Raw genomic sequence first — 19,173 nt, 5'->3', positions numbered from 1 at the left:
TAAATAGTAATTTGAAACTTACATTTTGTTCATTACTACTTAAAGAGATTGTAAAAAGGTTTTCTACATTTTTTGTGTATCAGGGACACTTGATAGCATCAATTAGCATCAGTCGGAGTTTTAATCAGGCATCTGTGGTTCCTGCAATTCCACTAAAGTGTCTTAAAACTAAAGAGCCTTGTTTGATAAAGTATATTTTGCAATTAGTGATTGTCATGAAACACTTATTTTTAGTGCAATTGCAGGAACCACAGACATCTGACTGAAAATTGGAATGGTTCAAATTGATGCTATCAGTGTTCCTGATACACATAAAAAATTTAGAAAACCTCTTTACAATCCTTTTAAACTACCTAAAGATAAAGTGAACTATTCATATCTATAATCTGAATCGGACTGGGATGTAGACAAATATTTTTGCACCCTTAGACATATCAAATTATAATATTAAGTGTACATTAATATATAGTGAACATTCATTACTTCTAAGATGCTTAATATACAATAACAATATGGTTTTGAAATTTGGCAACTTCAGTCTAGAGAATTTTAATGTGGATATGCATTTAAAATCATAAGCATATAGCAAACTCAATTGGGAGAGGCAAGCCAAAAATACATGCACAAAGATGCATATGCACACAATTTTTTACTCGAAAATATTTTCCACTTCTGCCCTGATAATGTTTTGAATAGAAAACTTTCACCTTTATTTTCATCAAAGATGTTATGTATAATGATTTCTATTAGTACTGATTGTCTAAGATTGCCAAATTTCTTCGAATAAAAAAAAAAACATTCATAACATGTTAACTTGCATACAAAAATAACGTGAACATAAATTAGATATTAATAATGCTGAAATGTTAGAGAACATGCTGAAAATTAACATCAGAACTGAAAAAACCATGCCGAAAACTGAAAAATATTAACACAGGAAGATAGGGTGGGGTGGAACAACATTATGCCATGGTGAAACTATGTACCTTCACTTGGTAATCGACCTGGAGCTGCCTGAGTGGCTTGATGATCTGTACTACTGATGAAGTCAATTTCGTCTCTGGAAGTTTGGACTATTTCCTCTTCTGCTATTGATTCTTTATCATCTATTTCTAATGTTGAAAGATTGAGAATGAATTAAGGAATGAATGAAATTGCACAAGAAAATGAATGTTATGATGAAAAATGACAAGACAACAGATACATAACAGATTTGAAGTTACTTGTTACAAAAAAACACTTATATGAAAGGAAAAAATGACGACAATGAAAAATGACTTCACAGCACATAACAATGAAGTTACTTGCTGCAAAAAGCACATTTATATGAAACTTTAAAGGAAAATAATGATGATAATGATGAAAAATGACTCAACAGCACAAAACAGAATGATGTTACTAAGCACCACTTGATGTAAATTGATAAATCTTTGTTTCAAGTCAATTATGCTCTGTAGAAAACCATGCAATAACCACACTAAGATACTTGGGTTTTTTGCTTTTTGTGACCAAATTGTGTAAGAGTGATGCTTTAAAAAAGAGAGTTTCAAATGGCAATCGTGATGGATTTTGATTATGATAGATTAAAAATTGTGATGGTATTTTTTATCATAGATTCAGAATTGTGGTTGTGATAGTTTAACTATTGTGATAGTGATAAATTAAGAATTGAGATGGTTTAAGAATTGTGATTATGATTGATTAAGAGTTCTATACAAATTGCAATGTCACAATATCTATGCCCTTCTGAAGTAACGTCAAAAATATTATGCAATGTCAAGGTTAGCTTGGCTGGAAATGAAGTCCCTTTCAAAATGATAGTGATGAAGTTGTATGCAGAATGTGGTAATTAAATGGCGATAAAAATGAAGTTTCTTAAAGAATGCAATGCTATAATTGTGATAAATGAAGTCCCTATCAAAATGATAGTGATGAAGTTGTAAGCAGAATGTGATAATTAAGTGGTGATAAAAATGAAGTCTCTTAAAGAATACAATAATGTAATTGTGATAAATGAAGTCCCTATCAAAATGATAGTGATGAAGTTGTATGCAGAATGCGATAATTCAGTGGTGATAAAAATGAAGTCTCTTAAAGAATACAATTATGTAATTGTGATAAATGAAGTCCTTATCAAAATGATAGTGATGAAGTTGTATGCAGAATGCGATAATTCAGTGGTGATAAAAATGAAGTCTCTTAAAGAATACAATTATGTAATTGTGATAAATGAAGTCCTTATCAAAATGATCAAGATAAAGATGAAGTTGTATGCAGAATATGGTAATGATATAAAGGTAAAAATGTCTCTTACAACTGTAATGCTATAATTGTGATATAAGAAGTCCCTAACAAAATGATAAAGATTAAGTTGTATGCAGAATGTAATGCTATAATTGTGATAAAAATGAAGTCTCTTACAGAATGCAATGCTATAGTCGTGATATAAGAAGTCTCTAACAAAATGATAGTAATGAAATTGAATACAGAATGTGTTAGTTGAAATCCCTAACAGATTTATGATGACAAATGAAATGAATTCCCTAACGAAATCATAAAGATAAACTTGTATGCAGAAAGTGATAGACTATAAGTTAAAATGGTGATGCTATGATGAACTTTGCAAGCCAATTAATAACACACACCTTGGTAAGAACGTAAAGAAGCCTCCTTTTGTTCTTTCTCTTCTTGCAATTTGTCAAATTCTGATAGTAAGTTGACATAGGCATCTTTCTTCTTCTGAGATATTGCTTCACGTTCTTCAGGAGTTTTGGCTTTTGCAACCGGACGTCTATGGTCAACATGCACTGAGAAATCTTCAGATATAGATGAGGGTCGGGAACTGGAAGCTGGTAGGCAGGAAAAAGCAGTATTTTATAAAAGCTCCACAATTGTACATTTTTTTTCATTATAATACAAATTAATTTAGCCATCTTGCATGCACTCATTTTCCAATTATCATTCATATTGAAAACACAAATATAGTCTTAAAAATTGTACGAGGTTTTCTAAATGTTTCTTGTATCGGGGACAATGATAGTATCAATTTGCATCATTCTAATTTTTAATCATACGTCTGTGATTCCTGCAATTCAACTTAAACTAACAGCTGATGTCACTAATCACATGGTGCCTTATGTGATACAAGCAAATTTTTCAATAAATGACGTCAAACACTTATTTTTTGTGGAATTGCAGACACCTGACAGAAAATTAGAATCGTGCTATCAGTGTCCCAGAAACACATAAAAATTTCAGAAGTTCTCTTTACAATCCTTTTAAGTTTTTGATAATTTATAAAGTAGAAACTCCTGTAGATACTATACACGCAAATACACAGTAATTCCAAATATCATATATTTATAGTGATTCAAATAACCATTACACATTTTGAAAATGAATGCATGTTACTCATTGTGGTGCAGCATTGTTATTTACAGTATTCAATATATAGTCACCTTAAAGACATTGAAAGCACAAATCACACTAAGCCAATATAATATATATGTAAAAGCACAATTTTTTACAATTATTTTAGTTCAGAAAACATAAGGTATAGGGAGACCCTTACAAAACCAAATCCTTCAAAATTTAGTACCGGTAAATCCTACAAAGTTTTCTACAAATGATTCTACCGATTGGTGAACAGAAGGCAGAAAATTTCAAGAAAACTGCTGGAAGTTTGTGGGATTTAATACTATTTTTAAGGGTTGTGGGTTTTATTTAGAGTCACCCTTCCAAAACACCATTAAAAATGTTGTTAAGACAATAAATTTTATACATTTAACCAATGTATTTGGAAGATTTTCAAAATGTTTTGTTTGTTCATTTCTTCCAAAAGTTGAAGGTCAAAATTTAGAAATACCAACCTTCTTCAGCAATTGCTTGAGGTGCTGCTCTATCAGGATGGCCCGCTAAAGAACCACGCTCACTACTAGGACTTGATTCTTCTGCAGCAGATTCAGATTCCTGTAAAACACAAAGACTGCAGAGTTTCAGGAAAATAAGGAATGAGAATTAAAGAGCATGCCAATGCTAAGATACATGTAGATCAAGCCTGCTTTTTGTTCCTAAAATCTTTTCAAATATTCTAAAGCTAAGATGGTGAGATACAAAGTAATGTAGTGTAACCAAAGACACTTCAAATATTTGCAAAAAAACCTCCAGTGTCAGTGTAATACTAAAAACTGTGACCAACGCTTATAACAACAGATGTATGTTAGATTTTTTGCAATAATAGTTCTTAATCTAATAAAGTATTAAAGATGCCAAGATAACTCTACAAGCTACAAGAATGAACAAGCATGTTATTCAATAGAGTCCAACAATTTTAAGCAACATTAATTGGGCAGCAATAAATATAACAAGGTTATTAGCCCTACCCGTTACTAAGATGTGATCTACCGATGAGAAACAGATAAAACCAGATTTCTCGAGCTACAAGATAATATTTTTATCTACGTAGATTCCTCAAGAGAGATGCTGAATTGACAAACCCTGATTAACTTTGGCGTAAGGCATTTTTTAAAAACGTGGACATATTTTTTTTACTTGCAATACAGTAATTGAGACCCCATTTTATCAAGTTTCTAGACCAATCAAATTTGATAATCAATTATGATAGACTAAGTCTAAAGCTACTCAAAAAAACAAGTAACGCTATCATTCAAAATCTACGGACCCTAAAACATATTCACCAAATATCTGTGCTCGACATAAACAACATGCACAGTGTGGTGGAAAAGACTTAAAAGTTGAAAGAAGAATGCAAGATATTGCATGCAAATTTGATAATAAAAAAATTCTAGCCTTCTACTCAATATCAAATTATTTTGGAGAAAAGTTCAAAGAGTAATTTTGAAATTTATAGAAAGAAAGCACAAAAAAATGCAGCCAGAATTGAGAATAGAAAGAAGGGAGACAACTGCTCACCTTAATTTCATCTAGCCTCTAATTTTGATAAGGTAGACACAGCATCAGCATGCAAAAGATAAGGATTGGATTTGACAGCGTTGTTGAGGTGCAATGATGAATGAAAGCATCTGACAGTGACAGAAGCCAAAAAATAAAACAGGTAGACACAAAAATAATACTGAAAGCATCTAAATTGACAATTCCATTGTTTAATCCTTTTAAGATTTTAAGCGTTCTTCTACACTTTCACCCATTAAATGATACAGAAAGGTTTTTAAAATTAGCTTCAGCACCAAGGGGTATTTATATGAATTGGTTAGACTGAAATTATTATTAGAGGCTATGCCTGATACTATGCCTATGCTTACTGTCTATGTTAATCTATGTGAAGTATAAGCCAATGAGTGGTTAGTATGAAATGGTGTAAAAAGGAAAATGCGTTGTCTCTTACCTTAATCATATCTTGTTCATCATATTGCACATCTAAAGACATACCACGTTTAATGGAGTCTTTCGAAATACCAACCTCTTCTTTAAAGGTGTCGAAACCTGCAATAGAATCATCAAAATTTATGGAAACCCATACATTTTGATTGAATTTGATCCATAACAGTTTTAGAACAAGCTAACAGAGGTGCATTTACAGTTACTGTCATTTTTATCCAATTTCTTGTACTCGACAGCCGAAATGAGATGTGACAAAAAAGATTTTAATTCTTCTGTTATATGAAATTCTGAGGTGTCCAGAACTTACCAGATTGGTCCATAGCAACACGAGCTGCTGCTTCTTCTACTACATCATCTACAGTTTCCATGTCATACATACAGCTCTTGACTACATCCTCACGATTGATCTTACGTAAGGCACTCTCTAACACATTACCTTTAATATACAGAAATACAACTCAATTCTCTTTTCACATTTGTTTTCCCAATAAGTCTTTATATTTGTGCAGAACACAAGGTTGATGCTCTTGTATTGATCACAGGACAATGTACCTGCACAGAACACAAAGCGAAGGATTCTGCATAGAACATAGAGTCTATGCTCCTGTACAGAACACAAACAAAGCCATTGCTTCTGTATAGAACACAAACTAAGCAAATGCTCTTATTTAGAACATAAAGTTGATGAACCTGTACAGAACATAAAGCTACTGCTGCTGTTCAGAACACTAAAACTAATACTCCTGCACAGACCACAAACCAATGATCATGCTCCTGCTCTTTAATAGATCATAAAGCTAATACTTCTGTGAAGAACACAAAGCCAATGCTCATGTTCCTGTGAAGAACACAAAGCCAATGCTCATGTTCCTGTGAAGAACACAAAGCCAATGCTCCTGTACTGAACACAAAGCTTATGTTCCTGTATATAACACAAAGCTTATGTTCCAGTGAAGAACACAAAGCCAATGTTCCTGTGAAGAACACAAAGCCAATATTCCTGTGAAGAACACAAAACCTATGATGCTCTTTTATAAAAGAGAAAGCTCTAAATACTAATTTCAAACACTGTTAGTTAGTGATTAAGCTTCTACATACCTGTGGCTTGTTCTTTATTTCTTTCCACCCATAACTGTAACATGGCTAGAGCTTGATCATTGACATTGTTATATTCATTTTTAATGGAGTTGATATCTGTCATACGTATGTCTAACTGTTGAGCTAGTATTACCCAATCACCTCGTACATTATCAGCTATATCACTTAATCTCATCTGACCACGTTTAATGGTATCTTTAACAACTGAAATGGACAGAAATTAAAACTCAAGAAATAACTCAGTTTAAACCTTAAACACAGCCTTTTACCATTTATAATCTGAAGAAATTTTATGTACCATTGGTTCTAGATGGCATAATTCAATCAATTAAATGTTCTGTTCAATAAAAGTTTTGTCAACCATGTATGAGAAATTCTTAGAAATTCCTATTTAAACACTGACTTGTCACTTCAGAAGTTTTTGAGATCATTGACTTACCTAAACCTTGCTCACGTAATAATAAATGTCTTTGATTAGCTTCTAATGCTGCAGCTGTATTCAGTTCCATGGAATCAGACTGCAAAAGATAGAAAATTGCAAATTCAACCACACCAATAGATAAACAATGCTATAACAACCCTACATATTCCCAACACGTTACCCTCATCAACAAATTCATGTAGTGATAAATTTCAGTTGGACTGATTTGCCAAAATTAAGGCAGGAAAAGCTAAGACTAGGTAGCCTTCGTTCCCAAAGATTCAGGCATATCACCATGACACCATCCTTCCAAGTAGTATCTATTCTTGGACCATGAATATACCCCTCTATTCTAAAGTACTCACCTTAATGGTATCTCCAAGAGAGATATTGAGGTTACATATAGGTTGTTGTGGTGCCTCTCCTCTTCCAACTTTAGGTTCTTTCATGAAGGCAACTCTAGCTGATGGTTCTTGATCCAGGTCTCTAACCTTTACAGTACAGGGCAGTCTGTTCTCTCTAAATGCTCGGAAGTTAACATGAAGTTGGTCTCCTGACTTGGTGACAGGGATGAGATTTCCAGCCATCTCTATATATTGTGGTCGACCTTCTAACACCTAGAAAGCGAGTCAAATGATAAACAGAGGTGATTCCATAAACAGAGAAGAAAGAAATGGTGATTGTACAGAATCTCTATTTTTGGATTTTTAAAGAGATCAATCCTCTGTTGAACAAAAGTCTTGCATGTAACATTACTTGCATTAGACTTCTTAGTGAAACAATGGTTTCTCAAAAGAGCAGACTTAACAAAACTTATTAGCAGAAGAGCATATTACATGTTCTGCACCTGTAGCTGACTTGATAACATTGATTTTCAGCAAGAAAAATAAATCTCTCTGAAAAGGACTGACTTACCTCTATGTCTCGACTTCTAGCTACTTCTGAAAATCTCTCCTGTTTTTCTAATGTCTTGTCAATCTTATCATCTGTCATACAGAACATTCTTAACTTTCCTTCTTCCTGGGCAGTACGTTTAGCAAATACCACAAATTTAGCCATGTAGGGTACTGTAATGGCTTCTCTGTAGAGTAATGTTGCCATTTGAGTGGCTTCATTTACATTCTGACAATCAATCAACCAGAATCTGCAAAAATTCAAATCAAATGGAGTTTTACACCCTATACCTTTCAAGGTGATAGCTAAGAATTCCTTAATCCATGCAGATAAGGGACATCTTCCATGAATCTATAATAATGTTTCTGCTTTAATTAGTGTAGGCACTACAGCAAAAATTTTGAGACCTGTGACATATATATGAAATATTTCGGAACAGATTCTCAAACTTTGAAAAATTGTGGACACAGATGTGTTATTTTCTATTCACATCCTTTCACCACTCATCAGAATGATTTAACAATAGCACAGGAAAAAGGCATTGGAATATTTTTTCTCCTTGATTTTACAGTCTTTCATAGTTAAACTCAAAACTTACCTTGCAGAAACTGTAGTAGTAAAAGATACACAATCGTTCACTAGAGTCATAGGTTTATTTTCTGTTATATCTTCCCATATAGCAGGATCTTTCTCTCCTGTAAACATACAAATTATCAACTGAATAAACATTTTGTTATTGGTTATTCACAATAGTATCTTTAAACTGCAGTACAAATATATAACATCCATTTACATGAACCCATATTTGTTTTCAAATTTAAAGCCTAATTCAATGAACTAGACATTCAGCAATAATCAAATTGCTTGAAGGTTTGGAAATTAACAGCTTAAAGCCTTTTAAGACTAGCAGCCTCTCTAATGTCTATGTTACATAAAACTTAAAGGGATTGTAAAGAGAGGTTTTCTAAATGTTTTATGTGTATTGGGGACACTGATAGCATCAATTGGAACAATTGAGATATGCAGTAACATTACATGCAGTAACTATGAAAAAGGATAATGGTCAGTTTTATACATCAGTGATGATAACCGTAAAGTTGGTGTTTTAACCCTTACTGCCAAATAAAAGGCAAAAACAACATATGTCAATGTATTTACAAGTACCGGTACAAAAACAAAACAAAATAAAATAAAAACAATTTTATATTTGTCATGCATAAGTAAATTATGAGAGGTTATAAAAATAAAATGAAAAACAAAAAACAATGTCTTTCAAGAAACCGAATAGTAAGAAAATAAATATTAAATTTAGAAATGATGAAATCATAGAATTGATTTCAAATGGAATTTAAAATCTCCACCCATTAAGACTATTCTGTAAATGATAAGGAAAAGATTTAAATTTTGGGACACTTTTCATGCTATATAGATTTGTATATCAATGGCAGACTATTTTTTCTCTATGTAATGTAGAAAGTGTTATCCAATGTTATGCATGCGATAATAGGATATACTTCATTTAATGGGTCGAAAATTAATGATAAATATACAGTAATAAATATACAAGAAAAATTATACAAGAAAAATATACAAGAAAAATATACAAGACAACAAGATTGTATATTGAAAATTTACCTCGTCCATGGTTGTTCCCTATTGGCAGCAAATAATTAAGAAATATATTATTAGTAAATATGATCTTCAGCAATCAAGAAACATTTCTAAAGTTTAATAAAAAGTCTAAAGTCTAAATAAAAGGCTGAAATGCAGCTCTTACTGTTGGTAGGGCATGTTTTTTTTTTAATATATCCCTTTAAGAAACATTTTAGAGACCTAGAGATATACTCCCATCCATATATATGGTAATTTGATTCACTACGATGTACTTTCAATGATGAAAATTTCACCATTGAAATGCTACAATTCCTGGAATTTTAGAAATGTCTCTTTAAATATTGCTTCTGCTTTGTGATTCTATTTAGTTTTGGTGAGGAGGGTTCTTGTCTTGCTGAGGACAATTAAAGTGGAAGGGGATGCTGTAAAACTCTGGATGATTAGTAGAAAAAAGATAAAATATCATATTAGTAGGTCATTCGCTGCCAAGGTTACATCTTAAATTTTGAGTTCTTGATTATCCAATTAAACATTTTTTATAAAATTATAATAGCAGAAAATAAATTCTGTTCATCTTGTAGATTTGTTAATGCATGGAATTTTAAGCTCAGTAATAAGCTTTGATGTTTTTACGATGGTTTTGATTACGCAAATTTTAAGCTCGGTGTAGCTTAATACATGAAGACCTGACAGCGAATCAGAAAAATAATCTGGAATTATACTATTTATTTTGAATTTAGTTATTGGTCAAGTTTTGGTGATTGGAATAGAAATGAACTAATTAGTTACAATAGACCTTTTTAGTTTACATTAAAATTAAATGAAATTAAATTAACTTTGTTGAAAATCATGTCAACCAATCATGAGAAATTTTCCTTTGAAATATCTTGAATCATGATCATGACAACATGACTAAATATAAAAATACCCATCATGCATCCAAACATTCAGGATGTAACAACAGTGAGAGGCAACGTAAGAACTGAACAGCTTCAAGAAAATACACTAACACAATTTCTTTTTCTAATGTAGGCCATATTGTAAATAATCATTCCATTCTAGTGACATTCCTTTCTAATATTAGACAAATACAGCTTTAATATACATAAACTTAATGGCTGGGTTTGTTTGTTGTTCTGTTATTTGTTTGATTAATGAAGTGAAGAGTACAGCAATCAAACACAGCCATATCAAAGGGAGACAACTATTAGAGCACTTGTACTCACCAGATATAGAATAGAGCAGACGTAATGTTGGACGCTCTCCACCATACTGATTTATCATTCCCTTTTGTGAGGCCACTGGCACAGGTATTGTCAGAGTAATTGGCTTGTGGAACTTTCTGCGTCTTGGTTCGACAGTTACGATTGGACTAACAGCCACACGATTGCCAAGCAGCTTAGCAACCAGTTCTGGAGCAATTGGTTGTGCCTAATCAACGGGAAAACCAAACCAACCAGGTCACATTTTGTTTACAACAAATTTAAGTACAAACATTGAAAAAATAAATACATCATGCAATATGGCCTACTTTATAACAGCTACAAACAACAAACTGTAGAAAAATAAATATATAGAAAGACAGAAGAATGAATGAAAGGAAGAAGTTAGGTCTCGTCATCAGAGAGATTACATTCTACTAGCCTTGCCCTGGGTGCCGGCCCCGATGAAGGCTACAAATGAAAAAAATGGAAAGAAACTTGTAGAGCGTTGGTGCTTACATTTAAAGATAGGTATTCTGAATATTGAACTGAAATTCAAAATAGGTCTTTTGTCCAACTGAATTTAAGGCACAGAAAAAACAGTTTATGATGGTGATGAGGAATTTGATGGTGAAAAATTCGGGACAATCTGATTAAAATGCTGGTCCAAAAGTTTCATTATATTCTTTTTTCTATCCATGATCTGATGGAATTATTTCATAAACTTTTGTCACAACTAGTTTAATGCTACCCAATCATCAAGTCAACATCCAATAATTCCTCGCAAGTAGTCTGTAACTATCACAAACAGAACATTTAATTGGTTGAATTTTTTAGTGACCTAGAACATATGTCACAGAGCAATTTTTTCAGATCATGGATGGCATACAGAAAAACATGAAAAAAGCATTTACATCTGTATTTTAATCAGATTGCTATGCAAGGTAATGGTATCCCTAGGGGTATTAGTTGTGAAAGAATGATAATGATAACATAGCTATAGGACAAGGACAATGAGGTCAGTAGATAATGATTAATGGGTGATAATTAGGGATAATGGATGACGTAGCAATGATAAAGTATAATGATAATGGTCATGAAGACAAAAACACACAATTAAAAGCCATGGACAAAAAACAGATACAAACATAAACACTATTTTGAATTTTTTTCATTTCCTTAAAATAACCAAATAGCCTGCTTGGCTTCCTAACATTTTCAGAGTTGTAAAATGCAGAAATTTTTCATTGTCAGCAGATGACCAGTTACTGTTGAGGTCAGCCATCTTGGAATAATGAAAACAATCTTAACAATTCTCACCTGTAGACCAACTCTGATTTTCTTTGTAAGAGTGCCCTCTGGGAAGACAGCTTGAACTTGTGGTACGACTGTAGAGCTAATAAGATTTCCTTCCTCTCCGATGTTCTGGTTCTCTTGACGAATTCGTGAAACTAGAGCGAAATATTGTGGGAAGTCAGTTGTGAGAATTCGAGTTATTCTTTTAGTTGCAAGATCATCTTCTTGATCTAGTTCTGAAAATAAAACAAAACAATTGTCATTACAGAGAGTTCACAACATCAAATTAGAAATTTAATATTCAGGGGAAATATCTGCCACGTTCAATTCAAATTTTTCAATCAAAAAGATTTTTTGGGAATCATACACATGCAACTGTCTTTCAGACAACCAAATCTATTGACTATTGTCTCACTTTATTTGCTGGCAACTTAAAGCACTTGAACTCACAAAAAGGCATTCATTGATCCTTTGTAGGGCGTCCATAGATTTGAAAATCTAGATGGCTTGGAATTTGTTTACAAGAAGAAACTCTTGGGATTTTTTACAACAATAAACAAAGAAAACATCAAGATTTAAATTAAAAAGATCTGAAGTGTACATGTAGACATTAAAGTGAAAGAAAAATAATAAACCAACCAAGTATTGATAAAAAGAAGTGATATTGAGATCATAAAACAATTGTGTGTACAAATCAGAACAATAATAAAGGTTTTCATACATGAAGGTGCTAGGTCAGGGCTATCTAGATGTACTGATAAGACTTAATGACCATGCCATTGAAAGATTATTTAACTATTTAGGCACCATGTCAGAAACAAATTTTTCATGAAAGTGCCACGCTACATTTATGACTCTTTTTCAAGCCCAAAGTTCTATTTCAAGTGCATTTTAGTGCAATGTCAAGACTAACTGAAGAGCAAGCCAAATCATTAAAATAACATGTATGGGCTTTTGGGTACAATGTCAATATAATATTTTATATTTTCAAATGTCATGTCAATACCATGTATGGACTACTCCAGAGCAATGTCAAGACTTCATCAAGGTCCTATTTATATCATTTAAGCACCATGTCCAATGTCAAGTCATATATATGAGCAATGTCAAATTATTCAAATGTCATGTTTAGGCTACTCCAGTGTAGTGCAAAAAAGATAGCTATAGGGAAAACTGGGGATATCTGGGGTGACTAAATTGAGTGCCATATAACCACAGATTGAACCAAGTAAAAATAGAATCTATAGCAAATTAAAATAAAACAAAAAAGGGCATGCTCACTCCACAAACTATTTAAAGAGGTGCTGGCAAGAGATTGGGTGCTCAGACCTTCGAGGCTTCCCCCTAAAGCATCATTGACGGCTTCTTCTGTGGCAACCATTGGATGTTCATACCAATTTTCACCGTCATCGCTACGTAGTATTTGGACCTCTCTCTCTTTTCCACGGAGAGAGGCAAAGTGGGGGACCTCTAAAATAATAGGTCTGAAATAAAAAAAGAAATCAAAATCAACACAAATAGCTTAAATTACCTAAAATTTTGAGTACAGTGTATATATGTATGGTACATTTTCATATAATTAATACAGATACACTTGCCTTAAATTGACAGCTGTTATAGCCATACATGTATTGCAGAAAATCATACCGTATTAAAGACAAACAGGTTGTCAGAATTTCATTTTAAAAAGTGATATGGACAGCTGAAATTGAGTTCAGCCACAAAAGCAAATATTGAGACCAATATAACTTTTTAAATGTAATAAATTTAAACAATCCCAATTATTTTTGAACAACTCTTCCAATCCATCATGCTTCACCATTTGGCATGTACTAAAGATTAGAGCCTTTTTTATTCCTTTGATTAATTCCTGAAATTCCAGATTCATGGAATAGGTTTCTGATTAGGTGTCTATTGTTGATAATAATCAATAATGGTAAAGTAGTTAATAGAATAATAGAATTATATCTATTACAAGACCAGCTATTATCATTAATTACTATACAGATTCTGTTGAATACAATACAATAATCACCAGGATAGTATTATATTATCATTATATTCTATATCTTCTAGTATGTGTACAGATTCTTAAATCTACATCAGAAAAGATTTCGCAAGCCTATCATATAGTGTCTGAATTGATTTTGTGCATTCTGACACATTTTAGAGAAAAAGACATTAAGATTTGTTGAAAATATAGTGGGGGTACAAACTACTTTCTTAGGGGGGCAAATGCCAACCTCCCCCCTGTACCCTTACTGGCACTGCCACTGACAGGCATTGATGGGCTCTTACACCAATTTGCTTACATTACCTCAAAATGGGCAAAAGTCACATGAAAAGCAAGTAAATTTTTGATGTATTACAATATCATTGTATTCTACATCTTCAAGTACGTGTGTACATATACTTTAATTTATATTAGAAATATGCAGGATTAATGGACCCCTTATAAGAATTTGGAGAAAAAAACATGAAAATGTTGGCATAAAAGTTTAAAATTTTCTTAACTGTTTTTATTTAATTGCACCACAACCAGATACTGGATTTTTATTCTGAAAATGGCTATATATGCATGCAATTCAGCTATAGCAAGTAAAACAAATAGAAGTCCAATTCCCTATGAATTGACGACGCTTCTGACAATATGTCCGAGGGTGTTATTTTATGAGTGATTTCTACTGGTTTCTAGATAATTACATGAAAAGAATTTATGAATCATAACGTAAGAATGCCAGTACCATTGAATTACAATACTGAATAGAGTGTGTTGTGTTGTGGGAACAAGTATTAAGTTTGTAATCATAAAGCTAATGAAATAGAACACTTATCAGAGGGTGGAGTCTTAAATTTTCATTAGAAATATAAAATGAAATATTAATTGCATCTCTTTATAAATGTTGACAAATATATATTCAAACTTATATTTCAATTCCGCAAAATAAAATTTACTCAATTAAAGGGATTGTTGAGAGACTTTAACTTTTTTTTGTGTATCAGCAAAACTGTTAGCATCGATTAACACCATTCAAATTTTCAATCAGATGTCTGTGGTTAGTGCATTTAACTAGTGCGATATTGACGGCATAAATGATAAGTGAACCTCAGACGTGTGAAAAGTGGTGTGGTGCAAAATGTTGCTATCTAATCCCTTTAATCTCCATGTTCCCTAAAATCAAATTTTAAACTTGACATTTGACATCAAGGAAATATTGTTTAAACCTGATTACATAATTATGAACCTTAAGCCAGTAATTATGTTCCTAAAAAGGATCATGAAATTTGGAAGCATTCTATTTAAAAAGATTTTCCAAGCAAGTCGAGAATCAAATTATTTATAAGCATCTTTAAATCTTAGACTATCAGACTTAGATGGTACCACATGGTGATTTAATGTCTATAGATAAAGTATAAAATCAAATGTTCTAGAGTTCAGGCAGTTTCAGGAATTTATTGGAATTATGCCAAAATGAGATCTCCCAGGAATGTTAGACTTTTATCTTTTGATAGCAAGTATATAATATTGTGTAGCAGCAGAACCCTGGCTACATTGACCTTTGAAACATGGAACATGATCAAATACATCAGTATTGGTATACTAATATAGGTATTACTAATATTGTAAATTTATTTTAAGCCTAAAGTACATGTTATTCTTAATAATATATTTACAATGTGTTTAACACCCTAATTGGGCTCATAAAAATTGCCATCATACATTGTGCAATGTTGAAAATGTTGTCTGCTTACATGGAATTCGGCTATTTGTTTTTAAAGGCATTTCTACAGCCTGTGGCACACAGAGCCTCAATATATTGTTCCATCCACATGAATATATTCCATGTCAGCCCAAAATCAAAAAGGTTTTTCACCACTGAAGTCTGTTTACATTATCAATATCCTGTTATAATTACTATGAGTCAACATAACAATATAATTTCACGGATCATTAATAAATACATAGGACACCCCATAAATTAATTATAGCTCTTTTATTATGAAAAACATATTAGGTACCGGTACATTGCTGGTGTGTCAAAGGAAAGTGAGCCTAAAAACGTTTGCACCTCTATTGAAAGCGACCAAAGTCTGAAAATTTATCCCTTGAAAGTTGTATAAGCTCAAATATTTTTTTATTATATCTGTATTAAAGATTGTAAATCTGAGTTAAAATGAATGTATGAACATGGTGAAACAGCCAAATGGTACTTACCCAAGGAATTTAGTTCCAACTGGTCCCATTTCAATAACTCTGGCAGCGAGTCCTTCTCCTTCAATCAGTGGTGGTGGATGCGACAATCTTTCTTTTTTCACCAGTCGGCATGTCACACGAGTTGGCATGGAAGCTTTGCGTGGTGGGATGATAACTCGTATTCCGGAATGACGACATCCTCTCATAGCCCCACCGCGGGCATCCACCATAAAACTTATGAGGAAGCTGTGAGATAAAATAGTCATTGTGAATTACAGGGATTAAACCAGCAAAAAAAAATATATAAAAAAATCGTTCAAAAATAAATAATCTTCTGTAAACAAAAACAATATCGTTTATATACAAATACACAGTAATAATAACAGTAAAACAACACAGTTTAGAAAAGCACTTTAAAATCCACTTTTAAAATGTCAAGTAGCCTATTCAAGTTCTATTGTTAAAGTTACTTGTTTTCCTTTCCAATACACAGGAAATAATGGCATAACAAACTTCACAATTAATTCAAAATAACACCATTCCACATTTCGAGTTTTCAAGGCACTTAATTTCCTTTCTTTGAAAAATCAATTAAAAGAGAAGCTATCCATTTCAATGTCGATGCCAAGAATTAAACTGTGCATTGATTGACAACAGCAGACGTTTCACTAATTCCAACTTTTAACAGCCGTTTTCACCTTCATGCACTTTACACTACTGTTACCTCACAGAGTTATTCTAATTCCAACACGAATATAACAACTAAATTTAGCTCTAGCATACACAGGTGATTTTAATCGAAATCCATTTGGTATTTATAATCTCTATAACTGGAGAGTACAAGAGAAAGAGAGTGTGTATAGCCTACAGGCTAGAAACCTAAACTAAGATAATAATGGCTGACTGGTATATTTGTAGCAGACGCAGAATCATATAGATCAGAATCAACCAGTCTTTTCTCAGTCAGCAGACAACTTTAACAAGAGTCTGGGTCAAATTAACAAGAGTAGTTCATTTACTTCACTATTGGTCATTGACGTTTGATTCATCTCTTGGAACATCTGTCAAAATTTATTTTCATTAGACACAGTAAATATATGTTGGTAAAGGATAATTAGCCTCTTGGGAAATGTAAGCAACTTTAATTTACAATTCAGTGTTTCAATCAACTTTAATCTTATCATCCTTGATGTAGCATACAATTTGAAATTTAAAGACAGCAGACAACATAATTCCACATCTTCCTTGACTTTTGGAACATTTTGACCTCCCGGCACTTGCTTGCCTTGTTATCGGAAATGTGACCTAATACTGAAACACATCACGTTTTAAAGGGATTTAGTTGTGGAAATATTTGCTTGAAAATACTTCCAATACCATTTTCTCTTAATGACGGACAACCTTACACCACATTTATATTTTGAAAAGAGACACAGTTAGCTGAAACCCAGCTTTATTGTCTAAAAATTTAGACGACTGTATACTTTTCAGATGACCTTATGACCTTAGCTGCTGGTGAAGCAGCCATTATCACATGACGTCATATAACATTAATATCATACAATCTTAGTCAAATTAAAAAGGGTTTAAGGTATATGAGGTTTTATCTTTTTCACATCATAGTTAAAAGGATAAATGCAAAAAGCTCCATCAAGTCTCAAGATGAAGAATACTGAATCTTCATTCAGAACTCTTAGAGTGTCTTTAAGAGAGATAAGGCAATGTTTAAAATCTATTTTAGTAATGTTTATCAACAGTTGATTGAAGATGGTAGAGCGAAGTGATGTTTGGAATCATAATTATGTTTCAACCAGAATAAATATCTTCAAGGTCTTGAAATTCGGAGAGATAAACATTTTCCATCAATTTAAATTGTTTAAAAAAGGTCTTCTAGTCTTTATATGTGTATCAAGGGACACCTATGGCTTCTATTTTGCTATTTGTTTACTTAACTGAGGTTATCACCTGGTCAAGTTATTTTTTCTGGAACGGGAAATTGGAATGATGCAAATAGAAGCTATAGATATACCAAAGCTATAAATTTCTTATTTCTAAGATGATCACGTTTAAAATAAAAAATCTTCTTAATTTGTACTTAATTAATATACAGATAACAAGTGATTCTGTCACTTTTCTGAAATCTTGTTCGGTTATCTTATATTGCATTATAGGCTAATACAGAAAACTGCTTGTGCACTTTCATAGACTTGGAGACTTCAAACACAAGTTGTTCTTGTCTTTGAAATGAATTTGATTGGTATGCATTAAGAGATAATGGCTTTTGGCACTTTTAAATTTATCAAATTTGGTGAATTCTAATACTAAATCACTGTAGAGGCAAAAATATCTTTTTATTTCATAAACTATTTTTTATCAACGGAAATCTTTCTATCTTATCAAGTTTGTTCTTCTGACCTTGATAAAAACAGATACATCATTTTAAAACCTGTTTCATAAAATCGTTACAAAATCCGACCTTTTTAATCAGTGAGCCTGTTTGATTGAGTGTAATTTAGATCCTGGTCATATTGCAGGTGTTCATTGTGCTAAAGATAATTATTCCAGTTTGTTTGATAGTACCAAAATCTTATCAATGTAAATGCAGCTGTGCTGTATGAATATAATATGCATGTACTAATACAACTGAAAAATAGTATGAAATCTGAAACTAAACCATCCAAAATATTTTTTTCACTAGATATAAGGGGCACATCCCATTTTTTGTCGCTGATTGTCATTAAGTGTCATGTTTGCCTGCATAGCCAACAGAATCACCAATTTTTTCTTGACAGTGATTATTTTCAGCGTATGCCCACAATCACCATGAAACAAAATTCCAGAAAGCTATTATGATTTGTAAATAGTCATTTACAGAAGTCATGTACTAGGTCTACCTAACCTTGTCTAAAAATTGCTGAGTTTTAAATTTTATTACACTGTTTAAAATACAGTCGTTTTGAAAGCAAATATTAGTCATAGGCAAATACATGTGTAATAAATTGAATAAATCCTTCATTTTTGGCAGGTCATGAAGTAAATCATGGAGAGTCTTCAACATTGTAACACTTATTTTTCAAAATTCATTTAGTTGT

At 32.3% G+C, this 19,173-nt stretch overlaps 1 protein-coding gene across 1 annotated transcript in view; it reads right to left on the bottom strand.

Moving 5' to 3' along the window:
* LOTGIDRAFT_235987 (hypothetical protein) overlaps positions 1-16,347 on the bottom strand; it is a gene marked incomplete at both ends in the record, with an annotated part of 46,189 nt that extends 29,842 nt beyond the window's left edge. The window contains 14 exons of the mRNA XM_009066073.1: positions 987-1,112; positions 2,646-2,849; positions 3,870-3,969; positions 5,366-5,463; positions 5,669-5,797; positions 6,460-6,663; positions 6,899-6,977; positions 7,246-7,497; positions 7,796-8,024; positions 8,373-8,469; positions 10,615-10,819; positions 11,911-12,122; positions 13,216-13,370; positions 16,103-16,347. Coding sequence (XP_009064321.1) covers positions 987-1,112; positions 2,646-2,849; positions 3,870-3,969; positions 5,366-5,463; positions 5,669-5,797; positions 6,460-6,663; positions 6,899-6,977; positions 7,246-7,497; positions 7,796-8,024; positions 8,373-8,469; positions 10,615-10,819; positions 11,911-12,122; positions 13,216-13,370; positions 16,103-16,347 — 2,335 coding nt within the window. The remainder of the gene's footprint in view (positions 1-986; positions 1,113-2,645; positions 2,850-3,869; positions 3,970-5,365; positions 5,464-5,668; positions 5,798-6,459; positions 6,664-6,898; positions 6,978-7,245; positions 7,498-7,795; positions 8,025-8,372; positions 8,470-10,614; positions 10,820-11,910; positions 12,123-13,215; positions 13,371-16,102) is intronic.
* Between the last annotated feature and the right edge of the window lie 2,826 nt (positions 16,348-19,173).

The sequence above is a fragment of the Lottia gigantea genome, assembly GCF_000327385.1.
Source record: "Lottia gigantea unplaced genomic scaffold LOTGIsca_73, whole genome shotgun sequence".
Taxonomy (NCBI): domain Eukaryota; kingdom Metazoa; phylum Mollusca; class Gastropoda; family Lottiidae; genus Lottia; species Lottia gigantea.
Note: the sequence above shows the minus strand (reverse complement) of the source record. Positions and strands in the feature narration are given on the sequence as shown.